The sequence below is a fragment of the Apodemus sylvaticus genome, chromosome 5 (assembly GCF_947179515.1).
Source record: "Apodemus sylvaticus chromosome 5, mApoSyl1.1, whole genome shotgun sequence".
NCBI classification, from domain to species: domain Eukaryota; kingdom Metazoa; phylum Chordata; class Mammalia; order Rodentia; family Muridae; genus Apodemus; species Apodemus sylvaticus.
In genome coordinates, this window is record NC_067476.1 from 56710558 (window position 1) to 56727604 (window position 17047).

At 44.6% G+C, this 17047-nt stretch overlaps 1 protein-coding gene across 1 annotated transcript; it reads right to left on the reverse strand.

Moving 5' to 3' along the window:
• Positions 1–15091: 15091 nt before the first annotated feature.
• On the reverse strand, positions 15092–17047 carry LOC127684206 (cytochrome c, testis-specific). The gene is made up of 2 exons (XM_052181168.1): positions 16879–17047; positions 15092–15240 (listed from the first exon to the last, which is right to left on the reverse strand). Exons 1-2 carry the CDS (start codon positions 17045–17047, stop codon positions 15092–15094), a joined length of 318 nt encoding a protein of 105 aa, XP_052037128.1.

Below are 17047 nucleotides of genomic sequence, written 5' to 3' on the forward strand. Positions count from 1 at the left end.
GGTCCAGGGAACCCCTTGCCTCTCCTCTCAACTCTGGGACTACGGGTTAAACCTGTCCCGAGGCCTCTAGTTGTTGCTGCACATGTTTGCCCACCCCGGTGTCCCCAGCTCGGCACTATCTCCCTGCCAGACAGCCGGAGGTTGACAGGATCAGCAGGATCCCAGTTAGGAGATACCTGCTCCTTCCGTGGCTCAGAGTGGCGGCTGCCACCCACCCTACCCCTCTTCCTCCTGCTCCGCACAGGTGCCTGCCGCGGCCACCGCTGCTTCCCGGGGCGGCTCGCGGCCACCTCTGCTCCTGCAGCCGCCGCTCCGCCGCCGCCGCTGGCTGAGTGGACCACTGTGAGCCCGAGGTAGGCAGGACACGCCCCGGAGTGAAGCTCTGAGCCTGCTGGGGATGGGAGGGGAGGAGCAGACCGGGCGCGCACCGCAGCCAAAGTCCACCACCCGGGGTGCCAGGCGGTTCCTGGAAGAGTCGAGTCAGAGAGGAACGCACCTAGGTGCCCCCTCCCCCGCCCTTCCAGTCTCACCTCCCTAGCCCGCCCGGCTCCTCCCCCTACGCCCCCTCCCTCCACCTTTCAGCTTTCCAGAAGGCCCTGGGGAGTCCAGTGGGAGTCCAAGTACTGAGAAATATTGATGATTTGTGAGGATCAGAACCCAAAGGGCGTTCCGAAGAAATGGGGGTCCCCAGAGTCAGCCTGGGTTTTCTTTTTCTGGGATGAGACTGTACTTTTAGTTTACTTGGTTTCTCGACTGCCCAGCACTCTGTGGGCGTGCAATACATATTAATCAAACTAGTTCCCCCTGAAGTTCCCTGTGTTCACCACCATCGGCCTTCTCTCAGTGCTGTACAATGAAGGAGGGGGAAAAACTCAGTTACCCCGATTTAGATAGAACCCTTGGAGCAAGTGGGCTCATGGCAAATGAACCTAAGGGCCACAGGTCTCCTTTTCTGATGTGCACTGGATTTATCGGTTCTCTTCCTTTCACGGTAAGATTCCTTCTCTTTTTTCTCTCTCAAAAGTCACAACATCCTGGGGCTCAGACACAAAGATATCTGCACAGTGACAGACGCCTCTTGGCCCTGCCCTGGGCTTCCTTCGGATCTTGTTAGTCATGCTAACAACAACTGGTCAAGTTAGGCAAAGAGGAGCAGGGCGATGATGGTCCTTTCTTGGAGACTGCTCTGCTCCTGTTGGAACAGAGCAGATGCAGAACCAGGACAAGAGAGAGGCTCTTCCGGAATTCCAGAGGTGAGAGCGACAGAAGAGGGCAGCCAACGAGGCCAGCGTGGATTCTCAGAGGCTCCATGTGGCAGACCCCGGTTGACATCCACAGTAAGTGGACATCAGAGCTAAGTAAGCAAGGGATAGCAGGCCTTAAATTGAAGAGGTTTATTACCCCACTTTAAAGACAGAAAATGCTGGACAACTGAGTAATGGAACTCAGGGCTCACAGTGAACTGGCATGTAGGTGCATTAGTTTGACTCTCCAGGGAGGAATCCTGTGGACGGTATCACTGGACTACCTTCCATGGATCAGGTGAGTCACATGTGCCAGAAGTTAGACAAGAAACAAAAAAGCAGATGATGAGGTAGAATGTCCTTGAGGTATTCTTCTGACAACAGCAGGAATACAGAATGCTTGTTCAAGAGCTCCAAGTAGGCCCGTGGGATGTCTCATCTGGTGCAGGCCCTCGCCACCAAGCCTGACATCCAGAGTACCGTCCAGGGATGCTCGTGGTGGAAAAAGAACCACGCACACCTCACATTTGTCCTCTGACCTTAGTGCTGCCCCCCCCCCAAGACACAATAAATAAATGAGCAAGTGAATGTTATTCAGATAATTTAATTCCAAATGCCCCTGCTTTTATTCAACGTAGCCTCAGGATGAGAACGCCAATGTGAAGAATGTAAGGAAGGCCTGGTGCTTTTCTTGTGTTAGTCACAACACAGCAGGATGGAGGGAACGGCTGTTGTGGTTTTGTAGAAACGTCATCGATGTGTGATTCACGTAACTTTTAATGCACGCCTCTGAAGCTTTGTCCAGGTCTGATGATGTAACTCAATGAGTACAAAGCTTGTCTAGCGCACACTACATGAGGCAGATATGTAATCCCAGCACTTGCGAGTTGGAAACAGCAGGATCAAAACTTTAAGACCAGCCTGAGCTACATGGATGCTGCTGATGGTGGTGGTGGTGGTGGTGGTGGTGGTGGTGGTGGTGACGATGATAGGGGGCGGGAGAGAAGGCTTAGCAGTCAAGAGCATCGCTGTTCTTGCAAAGAACCTGGTTACCAGCACCCACATGGAAGCTCATAATCATCTTTAACTCTAGTTTCTGGGGAATCTAGGCTCCATAGGCTCCTGGCACACCCATGGTGCACATACATACTTGCAGGCAAAACACTTGTACACATAAAATAAAAATAAATAAATCTTTAATGAATAAATAAATATATACATTAGTGAAGTCCAACATATTCAAGTTGGTGCTTATGGGATGAAGAAAAGCAAAATAAACACACAGAGAAACAGGATATCTGTGATAGGGAACATGAAGAGTGAAGCTGTGGAGAGAACAGGTAAAGGGACGAGGCCGTGGGCAAGCCTTTCTGAGGAGGGGACAGCTCAGCAGAAACCTGATGAAAACGAGCCCAGGTCAGAGAAGCACAAGCTAACATGACAAGAAGGAACACGGTGGGGTATTTGTGGCACAGCATGGAGACCAACCAGAGGCAGAGAGCCAGGAGCAGCATGCTTGTCGTTAGGAGTTGACAGCTGCCAAGAAGGTAAGTGGTGATGAAGAATTAAAGGGAAAAAATGTTCTGCACAGTGTCCGCCATAGAATGTGCTTAATAACCATTATCTGTTACTCTGTGTGTGTGTGTGTGTGTGTGTGTGTGTGTGTGTGTGTGTGTGTGTGTGACTAGTGTTCTCGCTGGTGTGTGGAAACTTTATTGCCTACAGACACAGCTCTGCTCACTTCAGTGACCTATGGGGAGGGATGGCTAATGGTTTGCTAGAAGTGATTTAGTAGGAACTCACGACCACCTATTTTGGCCTCTGTTTCCAATGAATGTCCAGTTCCACCATGCAACCTACGGTCAGCCATGATGGAAATGTGTGTACGATGGAAGTCTACAAATGTTCCAAATATGGATTTATGAGTGTGGTTGAATAAGTTGGTCTCTGTTTCTCTCTGTATGTCTCTCTGTGTGTCTCTCTGTGTGTATGAGTGTGTGTGTGTGTGTGTGTGTGTGTAAAAGAGTATATGTGTGTGTGCACAACCTTGTGTGTGTGCAATGTGAGGGCGTGGGTGCCCTGGCACATGTGATGCTCAGAGAACAACCTTTGGGTGAGAGGGAAGCTTGCCTCTCCCTCTCTTTTGAGACAGGCTGTTTTTGATACTATGTAAGCCAAGCTAGCTGGGCCACAAGCTTGTGGAGAGTCTCCCGTCTTCCCTCCCATTCACCATAGGCCATGGGGATTATAGATGCTCATGCCACGACACCCAGCTTTTGTACGGTGTCTTAGGGTCCAGACTCAGGTCATCAGGCTTTTATCCATGGAGCCTCGTCCCCACCTCCAGGATTTTTGTTTCAGATCACCGATTGTTAAGTAATTGGATTTCAATATTGGATGACATCAATTAATTAATGGGTAAACAAAATGTGAGATAGTCATACAATGACCATACTCTGCCACAAAAGGAATGAAGTACTGATAGACAGACAACATAAAAACACCATGCAAAGTGAAAAAACGCCACTCACAAAGGGTCAACATATGATGTCATTTATATCAGAAGAGTAGGAAACTCCATTAGAAACAGAAAAATATGGACTAATTTCTGAATGAAAAAGGAAGAAAAATGCCTAAAACTAAGTATAGATTTCTTTAGGGGTGGGGTAATAAACATGTTCTAACATGTATTGTGCTCAGTCCCCTGTACCTTAGTACTGTTCATTCCATATGACCACCTTGTGGTCCTGAGATTGACCCTGGGACCTGGTACATACCAGGGTCTACCCCTGAGCTATGCCCCATGCCATCATTTAATTCTTCTTTTCAGATAGGATCACACTAATTTGCCCAGGCTAGCCTTGAACTCACTCCAGGCAAGCCTAAAAATTACAATTTCAGCCTCCCAGGTATCTGGAATTACAGGCCTGCCTCGCCACTCTCCAAAGCTGGCAGTAGGATACATTTTAAATGAGTAAATTATACATTGATAAAATTTTTACAAACCAAAACCCACTTACTAGCATAGTCCTGTTGATAGTACAACAGTACCACTGTGCATGACAGCAAGAAAAGTCCCAAGCATCCTCAGAGAAGGGAACACAGACCAACACAAGCCAGCCAGGTGCTCAAAGCAGAGGCTTAATCAACAGCCTTCTTACGGTGCCCATTAGGCGTGTTGTTTTACAATGCACCAGTCTCTGAAGACAAAAGACAGAGATAAAAACTCTGATTGTGTTATATATCCATGTATTTTCCCATCGTGGTAAGATACATGTTCCATTATAACCTGAAACATTTTTAGGTCCAACTCAGTGGCAATAACTATATTCACGTTGTTGTACAACCACCACTGTGGTCAAGTACTCTTCTGATCTTGCAAACTCAATCTAAAACCCCTGACCTCGATCTTGGATTTCATTTTTTGCAAAACAAGAGGCAGAGTGCAGAGAATACTGGAAAGGGTGGGGAAAGCTATAGAAGAGAGACCTACATTTGGCATTTCTGGTTTGGTTTTGAATTGGCTGTATCTGTGTTCCCTGCCTGGCTCATAGGGACACGGTATCACTGAAGTGTTAGTTGTTGAGGTAGAAAGCCAGAAGGCTTGAGAACGCTGGAGGAGAACGCTGCATAATCAGCTATGTTGCTGTGGCCCGATCACCAGTCCTTCTTCATTTCACAATGTCAGTGTCCCAACAGGAGACAGAACCCACACAAATCAGAGTAATTCTAAGAGGACAAAATTACAAAGGCTAACTTAAAAGGTAGAGAAACTCCGGGGATAACTCCGGGGATAAACAACCCAGGACACAACAACTGAGAAGTCACCCTGATCATAGGACAGAAAGAAAGGGTACAGGGAGCCAGGCGAGACCCTTGCAAAGGGATAACTGCCTTGAAGTCTCAGAGACAGCTGTCATGGGACACTGAGAACTCAACTCTATCCAGAAGGAGGATATCACAAAAAAAATATCTCGTGCTCATTTTCACCTCTCCTTCTTGTCAATGATCAGACCTCACTAGAAGCTGGAAGGCACTGTAGCCTACTGATGGAACCAAGGTCATCTTATCTAGGCAGAAATAGACAAAACTGGAGCTGGGTCAGGTCTAGAGCAGAAAAAAGAAAGTGCTCAACCCTACGTGGAACCTCAAAGAAGTCCCATTAAGAAATAAAACACAACTGCATTTCCCCTTAGGAAAAAAACTCACATAATCTTCTGTGTAATTCTGCCCTCTTCTGCTCATCTGCTAATTCCATCAGCACTGTTATAATACACTCTACAAGAGCAGTTGCAGGCTACAGAACCCCCTCGTGAATGTAAGCAGTCCCACTGAAGGGGTGTGATATTGTGACAGTAGACAATGATATTATAAGACTTTGCATAGCCAGAATCTCCTAGGGACCATCTTACCCGACAATGTATGCTATTTCAAACATCCCATAACTTAGTATCAAATTTCTTGAATCTCTAATTCCTGTCTCCCAAGCTTGCCTGTAACTGTTTTGTCCTCTAATGCAAAGGATTTTATCTTCTAAAGCAATCATTGGCTTTTACTGGGTGAGCTTGGGGATCATCAAACATGGAGAGAGCCAAAACGTATCAAATCCACCTTAGACCTTGTTTGCTTAGAATCATGACTTTTCTGCATTTGCAGATGTGTTGGTTAGCCAACCCTTGCTTCTTCTTCTTCTTTTCTACTTAGCATTAGTTGAGATCACTCATGTGGGTGCATTCAGATAGAACTGAGGCTTTGCTGACAGACACCCTGTATAGATCTGGGGATTCATTGCTGGATGGGGCTGTTGAGTTCTTCTCTGAGGAGTCTATTTCCATCGTGTTCATCCACCAGGTCTTCTTTATGTGACTTCCCTCTGCGTGGAATACATTCTTTACTGGTACAACATGGTATCTATAGTCCAAAAGGGAGCTAAATAATATAAAGATATAGCTCAGACCAGTTAGCTGAGACAGAGGCAAAGTGTGTGTATGCATAGACTCACTTTTGTAGGAGCCATTCATCCAACAATTGACCACACAAGCTCTCTACTGAATCCCAGACCCCTGTTTCCAACTGCTACAAGACATTTGCTTCTAAATGTCATAGATAACTCAATGTATTAGGTTCTATCTTAATCACTTGATTATATACAGTTTAACTCAAAAATTTCTATAGTTGCATCCACCCAAGAGTTCTCTGGGTTTTTGAAGGAAATATACACACACACACACACACATAAGCTGATTTTGATATGCCTTAACTAACTCAATGGCTGGACACTTCTAAACCTCCCTGAGACTAGCATGCACTCCCCTATAGTATTCCTGGCTTAACACCTTCTAAATCTATATTTTATCTTTGTTGCCCTGTTACTTCTGTGCAGCCCCCAAATAGGGCTGCATTCCCTTTCCACCTACATTGCTGGATGCCTTCTCTCCTGCAGCTCTTAAATCTGATCTTCTCCCTCAGGATCATGGAGAGTCTCCTCCTCCTCCTCTTTCCCCTACTCCTCATTCTCTCTCTCTGTCTTCTCTGTCTCTCTCTCTCCCCCTAACCCCCATCCCTTGCCCTCAAAATCTAAAAGTCCCACCTCCATCTTCCTACCCAACAATTGAATATGCAACAATTCTTCATTACCAATAGAAGCCAGCTGCAGGCAGGGACCCTCAGGTCTGGAAGCACGGCTTTTGAGAACTGAAATAAGACAAAGCATTAGAACTAATTCCCAACATGATCTTATTTGGAAAGAAAGTCTTAGAAGATGTGATGAAGTTAAGGCCCTCAATACACCATCATCCTGGACTGAGAATAAATCCTGGATGCAATGGCATAGCATTGCCCTTCCCAAGGAGCCAAGACACCGGGGTTCACAGAGGAGAAGGATCCAAAGACAAGACTAGAGTCGGAGTCATGTGTTGACGAGTCCGAGAATGTCAAGAACCTGAAGCAGGCACCTCAAGCTAGCAAAGAATCAGGAAATGAATTTTCTCTCAGAAACTCCATAAACATAAAGCACTAGCCTTCTTAATACCTTGGAGTTCTAGTCTACAAAAATCATAGGAAAAGTTTCCTTCATCCCAAGTCATCAAATGTGTGATGTTGTTACAAAAGCACCGGACCCCTCCGCATTTGCCTTTATTTCATCTCTCTTCCTGTCATCCTCCATGATCCAAGTTTGCAGCGTTTCCAACTTACACCATTGCGCATCCTTCCACATCTGCCTCTCAAACTCCTCTTTTCCATTCAGACCTATTTGAAATGCCACAAGCTCTGTGACCTCCCTTCCCTATATCTGTCCATTCCTGTGTTGAGTCAAGGTTCTATCAAATCTCCCCTATTAATCGAGCTTCGGCCTCAGCTGCTGAGGATAGTTGATATTGACACTGGTGGGAGCCTCGAGCACGTTTGTTTGTGCAAATCATTTCATTAAACTGCTCTGCACACACTTTGGTCACAAGACGTGGATAAATCAAATTACTGGTAGGAAGCTTCTTCAGAGTTGGATGGATGTGTTCATAGTCCCAGAAGGTGCTGTGTAGGCTGCTGGAGGGGGGCATGGGTGTCATCATCAGTCTTACCCAGCTGGGAACCTTAGGAGCTGTTAAGGAGTTTGAGACGCCCTAGAAAAGACCACAGATTCATTGGCACTTCAGTTATTTAAATTTATTGAAGCTACTAGCAGGATAGCAATTTTTGAACAAAATTAGAGACTCCTCCCCAAAGGGGGTTGAGGGAAGGAATTTTAAAGGCAAAAGTTACAAAAAAAAAAGACCTTGAGGATGCCCAAGCAGGTCAAGAGCTGATCTGTAGTCAAGGTGACCTCAAAATAGTCCTTGAAGGTCTGCATGAGTAGGTTACCGAAGCCGAGAAAGCACTTAGTCAGGGTTGTAAGAAAGCAGATGCTCGTGCCTGTCCATTTCTGAATCGGGGCCACTGAATCAGGGTCGCTGGGAACCTATCATCCAGGGACTGCAGGCAGACAAACAGCTAGTGTGTGCCAAGATGGATGCCTAGCGTGAAACAGAGCACAGTACCACAGAGCAACAGTAACAACCTTCATGTCAAGATATGCCAAGGTACAGGACTGGCATGAAGATTATGGGGAGTAACACACTACTTTCTAATTGGATTTAAGGCTCACTACACGGAAGAAACACATGCCTGAAGGTGTACATTGAGTGAAGAATTAATGGTTGATATGTTCATAGACCCTAGGAGTAAACCTACTATTATTTTACTATGGGGGCATAATATCAGATTGCCCTCTAAATTAACTCTATACCCACAAATTGTTACTCTCAGATCACATCAGATGGTTTTTAAGGCAGGCACTCACAGCTGGTCTAAATACAGAAAGAAAGTATCTGTAAAGTGCTTAGCCACAAATGGAACATCTATATCACACACACACACACACACACACACACACACACACACACACACACACACACGGCTCAGGAACAACTCAGAAGAAAGGGCAAAACAATTTTAAGATCTGGAAGCTTAGTAGGGCTGGTGTGAAGCAGAGTCTTCTGTATGCAGGACAGCTTCACTCATGAGCTCACAGCAGCTATGTTTGCCAGCGCGAGACCTGCACATGATGAAGCCAGTTGATGCAGCACAGAGCAGGGAGTGGAGGCGATTGTGTGCCCCGCCCTTAGCTGAGTAGCTATGGACAGTCGATGGCTTCTGTTGGAAGGGGAGAAGGTTTGCTTTGCAGGTGTGGCGCCTAGTAGGTTGCCCACTCTCTGAGATGGCCCAACACCCATGAGCATTTAGTGTTTTTTGTTTTTTGTTTTTAAGTTTAAGGAGGTATGACATTTTTCCAAGCTTTAAAGTGCAAACTCATTTGAACAGGAGAAGAAAAATTCCAAGAAGCCAGGTTATTTGAAATGCAGATCATGCTAGGTTTTGGAGCCATTTCAACCTAAGAACTAGTTTTCTCCCTTAATGTGTGTCTTGCCTTTTATTCCTGGTAGTAGTTTTCGTAGTGTCTAGTTCTCTTCTGTTCCTTGCAGCCATATCTCCCTGTTTGTTGTTGTCAATGCTTTTAAATTCTGGCAACAGATTAGTATTTCCTGGAGCCTCGGAGCCCTTTAGAACAGAGACCTAGCACTAAAATAAATAAATAAAATAAAATAAACATCTTTTTTTCAAAACAAAGAAGACATTACTTATTCAGTTAAGATAGCTTTCTCTCCTAAATCTGAATTTTGGCTCTTATGGAAATTACCTTGACTGAGGCTCTCAGATATAACAATAGCTCAGAATCTTCTAGTCCTAGCTTCAAAGAATCTGTTCCCTAATTATTTCACAGTGTGAGTGAAATGTCAGGACAATTTCATCATTAGCCTAAAACCCAAGCCATTGGATTTTTACAATGGCTTGATTTTTTTTCCTTGCATAGACTTGGAGACGTCACAGAACAGACACGGCTACAGTAAAGCCAGCAAGCAGCATCACCCACTAGGATATAAGCTAGCCTGGCACCCCAGCACTTTCTATGAGCAAGTATAGAAAGCAGAAATGAGAAGAAAGCAGGGCTCTTCAAGGATGCAGTCAGTCAGGGGAGCAGCTACATCAAAAAGCAAGGAGACGGGGTTCAACAGAGGCACTGTGAGAAATGACTGTGAGAAATGGGGAGGCAAGGATGCTTTGTGCTGTCACTGGCCTGCATTATGCAGTACCCTCTTCCTTCCAGTCCATGACATGTGGTTGGCAGGACTTGCTGTCCTTCTGGTCCCTCCCTCAGGTCTCACATTGGTCACTTCATTTGAGTCCTGGTCAGTGGAATGTAAGCGCAGACAATGAGCGTCACGTCTTTATTAAGACACGCTGGGAACCTCTTCTATGGTTCTATATCTTCCCCCTCTCACGTAAGAATAGGAGCGTCCAATACTTGAATCAGGGTTCGAGGGTGGAAAGGCACCTGAAGGAGAGCCACAGCCGGCCACAGCTGGACGCAGCTGAACGCAGCCTACGTGCCACGGGAATGGAGAGATAGCCCTTGTTGTCCCAAGTCCCTGAAACATTGTCACTGCAGCTGAGTGCAAGGAAGCTGGTGTCTGCACGTGACATGCAGCTATAACTAAACTACATGGGCTAATCTTCAGCGCTGAAGGTGTGAGCAGGGAAAGTGATCCCGGGAGCTGGAAAAACAGAATTCCACACTGGATGAGAATATTTGCTGAAACCAACGCAGTATCTTAATTGGCTAATTACTAAATCCAACAAACTTACAACTTCCAGGCAAGAATACCTAGAGACAATGTTTATTGAGGGTGTCTTTGGGGAGCAGATGCCACGACGTATCACAGGTAATTACTGAATAAACTAATTGATGGATGTGTTCCACTGTAGCAGAACACATTCTTACCATGGCAGACATGGGCACACATGTTTTTCCACCTTTGTCTTAACTGTCAAACTGCTTTTATATAGTCAGCATTTTCACACAGTTTCAGGATCCTAACCCCAACCCCAAAAAGGGATAACTAAACCTAAGGCTCTCAGAAGAATACATTAAAAATTTGATTCCATGCAATTGCTATAGGACAGACATTACATATGGGTGATGGTATTAAAGGATATGAGTCTTGGTTTTAAAATATTTGAACATATCCAACCTAAAAGGTAGAAAGGTCAGACATTGGAGGCCAGGACCCAGGGTCTAAGCCCACCTTTGAAGATGACAACCAACTAGGTCTATGATTATGAAAATGTCTCTGGCCCTCCCTTTTCTTAACTTCTCAATGTCTTCTGGTTTCTGCCTCTGTGCCTTTAGATTTTGTATGGCTTTTCTAGAGATTTTTCATATCCCCTCCATTCCTTTTTTTATTTTCTATTTTCATCCTTCTTTTCTCCTTTTTGGTTTGTGTTGTTTTATGTTTGCTTTTGGTTGTTTTTTAAAGATTTATTTATTTATTATATGTAAGTACACTGTAGCTGTCTTCAGACACTCCAGAAGAGATGTCGGATCTTGTTACAGATGGTTGTGAGCCACCATGTGGTTGCTGGGATTTGAACTCAGGACCTTCAGAAGATCAGTCGGTGTTCTTAACCACTGAGCCATGTCTCCAGTCCCTTGGTTGTTTTTAGTTTCTTGAGACAACTCTGTGTAATCCAGGCTGGCCTAGAACGCTGTATCTTTCTGCCTCAGTCTACCGAGTGTTAGGATTACAGGTGTATACCACACATCCAGGAATTTCACCTTTGAGAGGGAGAGAGGGAAGCGGAGGGAGAGTAGGGCAAATGTCCCATATGCCTTCTTAGTCAGAGCGGTCTTGTTTCAGATACTGAATTTTCCTTAGTGGAGAACTGCATTTAACGAAATGGCTAGGAAATAACATGTACTAGGAAGTGAGAGAGCTGCCCCAGCACACAACTTGTTTTACATGCAGGGAAACCCTGCCTTCTCTGCCTGCCAGCTCCTGCAAGCCTCACTAACCTCCCACCTCCCTCAGTAGCACCCTGCTCCCTCCTGCACCCTCCACTTAGCTTCTGGGTTTAAATGAGGCCCCACTGTGTGCACAGCAAGGAACTCGAGTGGAAGCGCTGCACAGGACTGCGTTTTCAATGCACATCTGGGTGGTAAGGATCACCACATGGGAAACCCAGATAATCTCGACCTGCGTTAGTTTAGGTGGTAAAGAGGGAGAATTAAGCAAACAAGTAAACTTTACAGATGATGCGGCAGTACACAGGAGTACTGTAAACAGCATGTTAAACACGGTGTGTGCGATGTACTACACACAGTGATCTTGTAGCACTCAAGGGTTCAATTCAGCAATTCCTCTTCTAGAAGAACAAACGTTATGTCGTTTCCCATGTGAACTCAAGCGTTACATCTGGGAAGTACTTCACCCAGTATAAGAAATCTGAGGAAAGATCTAACAACGGCCTGCTACTTCCTAAAGACTTCTTTCTGTCTCTGACACACAAGACTGTCAAGTGAGAAGATTCCACATTCTGACTTTATGTAAACAGGCTCATAATTCTAAGCTCTATTAATATTGAATATTAAACTGGATGGTGCTAAAGGTAGGAGTTTTTATTCAATCACCTGACTTCTCAGTTCTTCTCAGTGTTTTTCTGTTGATCTGACATCGATGCAACTTTCCGCAGCCACTAGTTTCCTGTTCTCAGAAGTGAAACTACTTACTTTTTCAAATGTCATCATCATAACATGTTTCTAGCTATCATAAGTGTTCTTCCCTTGAATCTTTAATTTAAGTTTAGAAGACATTAGCATAACTTGACAATTTTAGATATTGGTAAATGTATTTTATTTTCTTGCACTATCTAGACACACTTAAAGGAGGCTGAAGGCCATTCTGTGTATAACCACGAGATTACTCTTGCTCCTAAATTGTGCCATGCCTGTATCCACGGTGCCGCTGACTAGGGAGCAAAATCACACAAGTGTTATCAGCAAGAGATTCATTGCAGAGGTGAAACCACACAAAATTTAGGTAGGAGCTGGAGAGGAAATGGTCTACATGTGGACCACCAAAGGATCACAACAAAGTCACTGAGGCTGCAAAGAGGAGTTGATGAAAACCAGAGAAGGCTGCAGTAGCAAGGAAAAAAGTTATCCTCACACTGTTAGAGACATTAAAGATAAAATAAAATTAGGCTGATTTATTTAAGGGACAACAGCAACAGGAAAGTTTGGTGCTGGAGAAAAACTTAGCTCAACAATGAACACCAAAGAATAATTGGGGACTTAAAGCCCAGGAGCAGGGTGAAAGGTCAGTGAATGGAAAAGCAGTACGAGGGAAAAAATGCCAGAGGTAAGGGGAATTATGGGTAAATAAATTTGACAGGATTCTTGCTGAAGGCACAAGGTGCTTGGATACCAAAGATGGGAATCTGCTAATCTACCTAATCAATTAGGTAGGATTCTTGCTAAAACTAAATAGCTAAGGAGAGGCCAAGACCTAGGGCCGCATCAAGAAGGGGACTTAGAGCAGCCTGACTGGAATTGAGTCAGATTCAGAGTATTTGTTACTGGCTGTGCATCTAGAGATGGGCTTTAAGTCATTAGTGGCCAGTCCCCAGGGCAGTTGGTCGGGAAGAAAAAGCACAAAGAGATAAAGGATAAACCCATAAACCCAAGAGGACAAACTGGTACTCTACTATCAAGTTATGCCCTCACCACTGACATGACCTAACAAAGCAGCACACATACATGCCTGCTGTAGAATTCCCAGGAGACAGAGGAGACAGAATTGGAGGGGCTATCTATCGTCCACCAACCAGGAGAGCTAAGGGATGTGTGACAAGCGCAGGCCGTATCCAGGGCTATGAACTGACCCTCCAAATAGAAAGCTTTCTGCCTGGCCCTTCTGCCTCCCTGTCTCAAGCAAATTGCTCTTGTCACCAGCCTGACTTGGAACCATGGGAAGAATTCTGAGAGACTCAACTGTAGCTAAACTGGCACAGAATAAAGCCATCGGCATGGCCAGGAGCAACGTCATAGAAAGCCATCCTAAAATAAATGCACACCTCCCAGAGACAGTTTCAGTGATAAAGCCTATCACAATACACAACACCAATTACCACGCTCATTTGTAACATTTCCTCCAGCTTCTCTATGAACGAAACATTGCTACTAGCAAAAAAAAAAGCCCTTGTTTTACTCCCACTAAGGCTAAAGTTTAATATGCAGTAATCAATACATTCCTACCTCAACAACTGTCAAAGCAGAAATCTACTTAATAGCTATTTTTCATTTCTCCCCGAATGCCCTTTGCCAGTCTTGATCTCCAGAGACCCGTTTCCACACTGTACTGACACTGGCATCCCAGAGAAGTATCTTCTCTCCAGCTTGTCAGGAACACTGAGAGTAAACTTGGACACTTGGAAAATTCAATGAAACTTCTAGAATGTGCTCTTTCAACTATGTTCACTTCACAGTAGAAGTATACACTACAGGTCAGCCGGCGATACAGGTGAGAAGCTACCAGGAGGAGAAGATCCACACTAAACTCTGTACTGTTAGAGAAGATGAAGTTCGCCCCAGGGCCCAGGGTGGTGCCATGAAGGGCTAATGAGATAGCAGGCGTCTACCCTTAGCCGTAATGGCCCCTCTCCACCTATTTGGTCTGGAAGCTGTTCCTCCTCCTGGGACCCCTTTCAGATGACAGTCCTGCAGGCTGCTGAGGACAAGCCTGTCTCCCCTAAGCACTCACTCCCTTGCCCAAGTGGGCCTGCCCCACTATGCCTCACTCTGTTACCCTGAGATTGGGCTCCTTCCAACTTTCTGGTGTAAGTTTGGGGCTATTCCCCCACTTTCTCCCACAGTAGAGCCCGTGGTCCAGCACTGTATAATTTAGGATCAGCACGTTCTCTTAAAGATACAATTACAAACAACGGTTACAAGCTCTAAGATTCCCTTACCAAAATAGGCGATGATTGTCTCCTTCTACCTAGATCTTGTTTTCTTCACCCAGAATCAATATTTTTTTCCAGATCATTCCTACTTTACCGCCTTAAAGTTGTGTTAAGTAAAAGACAAGTGGCACTTACTGAAAATCATTACAGAGAATCGTGTGGATGCCATCTCCACCCTCAACAGTAGTTGCCAGGATCATAAAATATTTTGAGGATGCAAAGACTAGGGAAGAGCAAAAGGCCTGTTTGCTCCCCTCTCCTCCTCAGTGCGTGTATCAAAGCACGTGCAGGCTCATAAAAATATGTGATGAGTGGGCTTTGCACAATCAGAACCATCAACCTTTATTTTAACAAGTTAAAATGACGTCAGGCCGATCAAAAATCAGATATGCTTCTTATTAAACACAATATTTGAAACTGGTAAGTAACATTTTTGAAGCTGTAATACTACTTCATGAAGATGTTGCCTCTTTTAAATACTGAATAAGATCTTCTCTCTCGCTCTTCTTTTTGATTCCAGCAAAGATCATTTTAGTGCCAGGGATGTATTTCTTCGGGTTCTCCAAATATTCCATCAAGGTTTCTTCTGACCAGATAACACCTGCAAAGTGGGAAACAAGTCTTAAGTCCCTGTAGTTACATTCACAGGGCTCACTGTTTGATACGACCCACAAATATGAACAAAGGGGCCAGAAGGGGGTGAGGTGCTGCAAAATGCTTCTTTTAAAAAAATTCTGAAGGCCACACTCGGTGGTACAAGCCTTTAATCCCAGCACTTGGGAGGCAGAGGCAAGTAGACCTCTTCTGAGTTCAAGGCCAACCTGGTCTACAAATGAGCTCTAGGTCAGTCATGGCTATTTTGAGATTGTGCCTCAAAAAAAAAAAAAAGGAATTAAAAAAAGTTTGAAACCAGGGAGAGGTGATGATTGTACAACTTTGTACAGTATCCTGAATGCTAAAATGTTAATAAATTACATATTCTGAAAGAGCTAACTAAATGCTATATGAGTTTCACTTCAATTAAAAAAAAATAAAAGAAATTTAACAGAGCTGGGCATGAAGGACATGCCTAGAATCCTAGCACTTGCAAGAGGATCACAGTGAATTTGAGGCCAGACGGTTGGCAAGTGAGTTCAAAGTCAGCCTGGACCATATGCTGAGACCCTTGTCAAATAAAACCCTTTCCAAATACTAGTGATTTGATGTTCTGGTCTGTATGGTGTTAGAACTCCAAAAAAGTTCAAAATAAAGTTGTACTTCAAGAATATTTGATGTGCTAATCTAGGTATATTTATATATGTGCATACACACACAAGGAACAAATAGTTTTGCAAATATACTACAGTTTCTTCTAGCTGCTTTTAATCTCAATTCTAAAACAGTTTCTCACTTCACTGTTAACTCCCCTCTACCAACAAATAACTAACAAATGATTAAATATATTTTCCTCATTAAGTACAGCTTGATTGCAGTCCCCCTCCCTCCTCTCTTCCCAGTCCCACCCTCCCTCACACCCCCCTCCGTCATCCCTCTAGTCCCTTTTCCTCAGAGAAGGGAAGCCCCTCATTGGTACCAACCCACCCTGGTACATGAGGCAGCAGTTGATGGAAACAGATGCAGAGAGTGCATCCTTCTGGAAGGGGGAAGGGAAGGAATGAGGGAGTGCGAGGGACCAAGGACGCCACAAACAGGCCTGCAGAATCAACTCACCTGGGCTCACGGGCCTCCCAGCCACTGAACCACTAACAAACGAACATGCATGGGCCGGACCTAGACCCTCTACACAGATGTTAAATGTATGTTTAAACTACATGTTTCCCAACTTTGCTAAGAATCACTACTACAAATAAAATCAAATAAATTAATAAATTAAATGGCTATCATGCCATTAAAATATTCTTTTTGGACATATTTTTTCAAAGTACAAGTTTTTCAAAAATTCCTTTTTCAAGATAAATGTAATATATAAAATAAACATGTAAGAAAGTCTACATGGGCAAAAACCTATGGTGTGAGCAACTGCTGGTTCCTCTGATCTAAAGGATAACGATTCATGTAAATTCAGATCCATCACAAAAGTCAGCATTTCAACAAACAGGAGCATGACGGTCCATTTTCAATGAAAAAGTCAGGCAAGCACTGCAGTGCCAAACAAACCACGCACGTTCTTTTCTGCAACAACCCTTTTCTGCAACAACCGACTGAGCCTCCCTCGCCCGCCCGCAGCTGCTGGCCTTACCTTTGTTCTTGTTTGCATCAGTGTAAGAAAACCCTGGAGCTTGGCCTGTCTTTCGGCCAAAAAGGCCCCAGAGGTTTGGACCTGTCTTGTGCTTCCCGCCTTTCTCCACTGTGTGGCACTGAGCACACTTCTGAACAAAGATCTTCTTGCCGGCTTCAGCATCTCCCAT

Bases quoted from the DNA above. Each gene is read 5' to 3' on its own strand.
- LOC127684206 (XM_052181168.1), bottom strand. From the start codon at position 17,047: ATGGGAGATGCTGAAGCCGGCAAGAAGATCTTTGTTCAGAAGTGTGCT. The intron at 15,241-16,878 runs GTAAGGCCAGCA...CCCACTTTGCAG, and splicing joins TGATGCAAACAAGAACAAAG to GTGTTATCTGGTCAGAAGAA.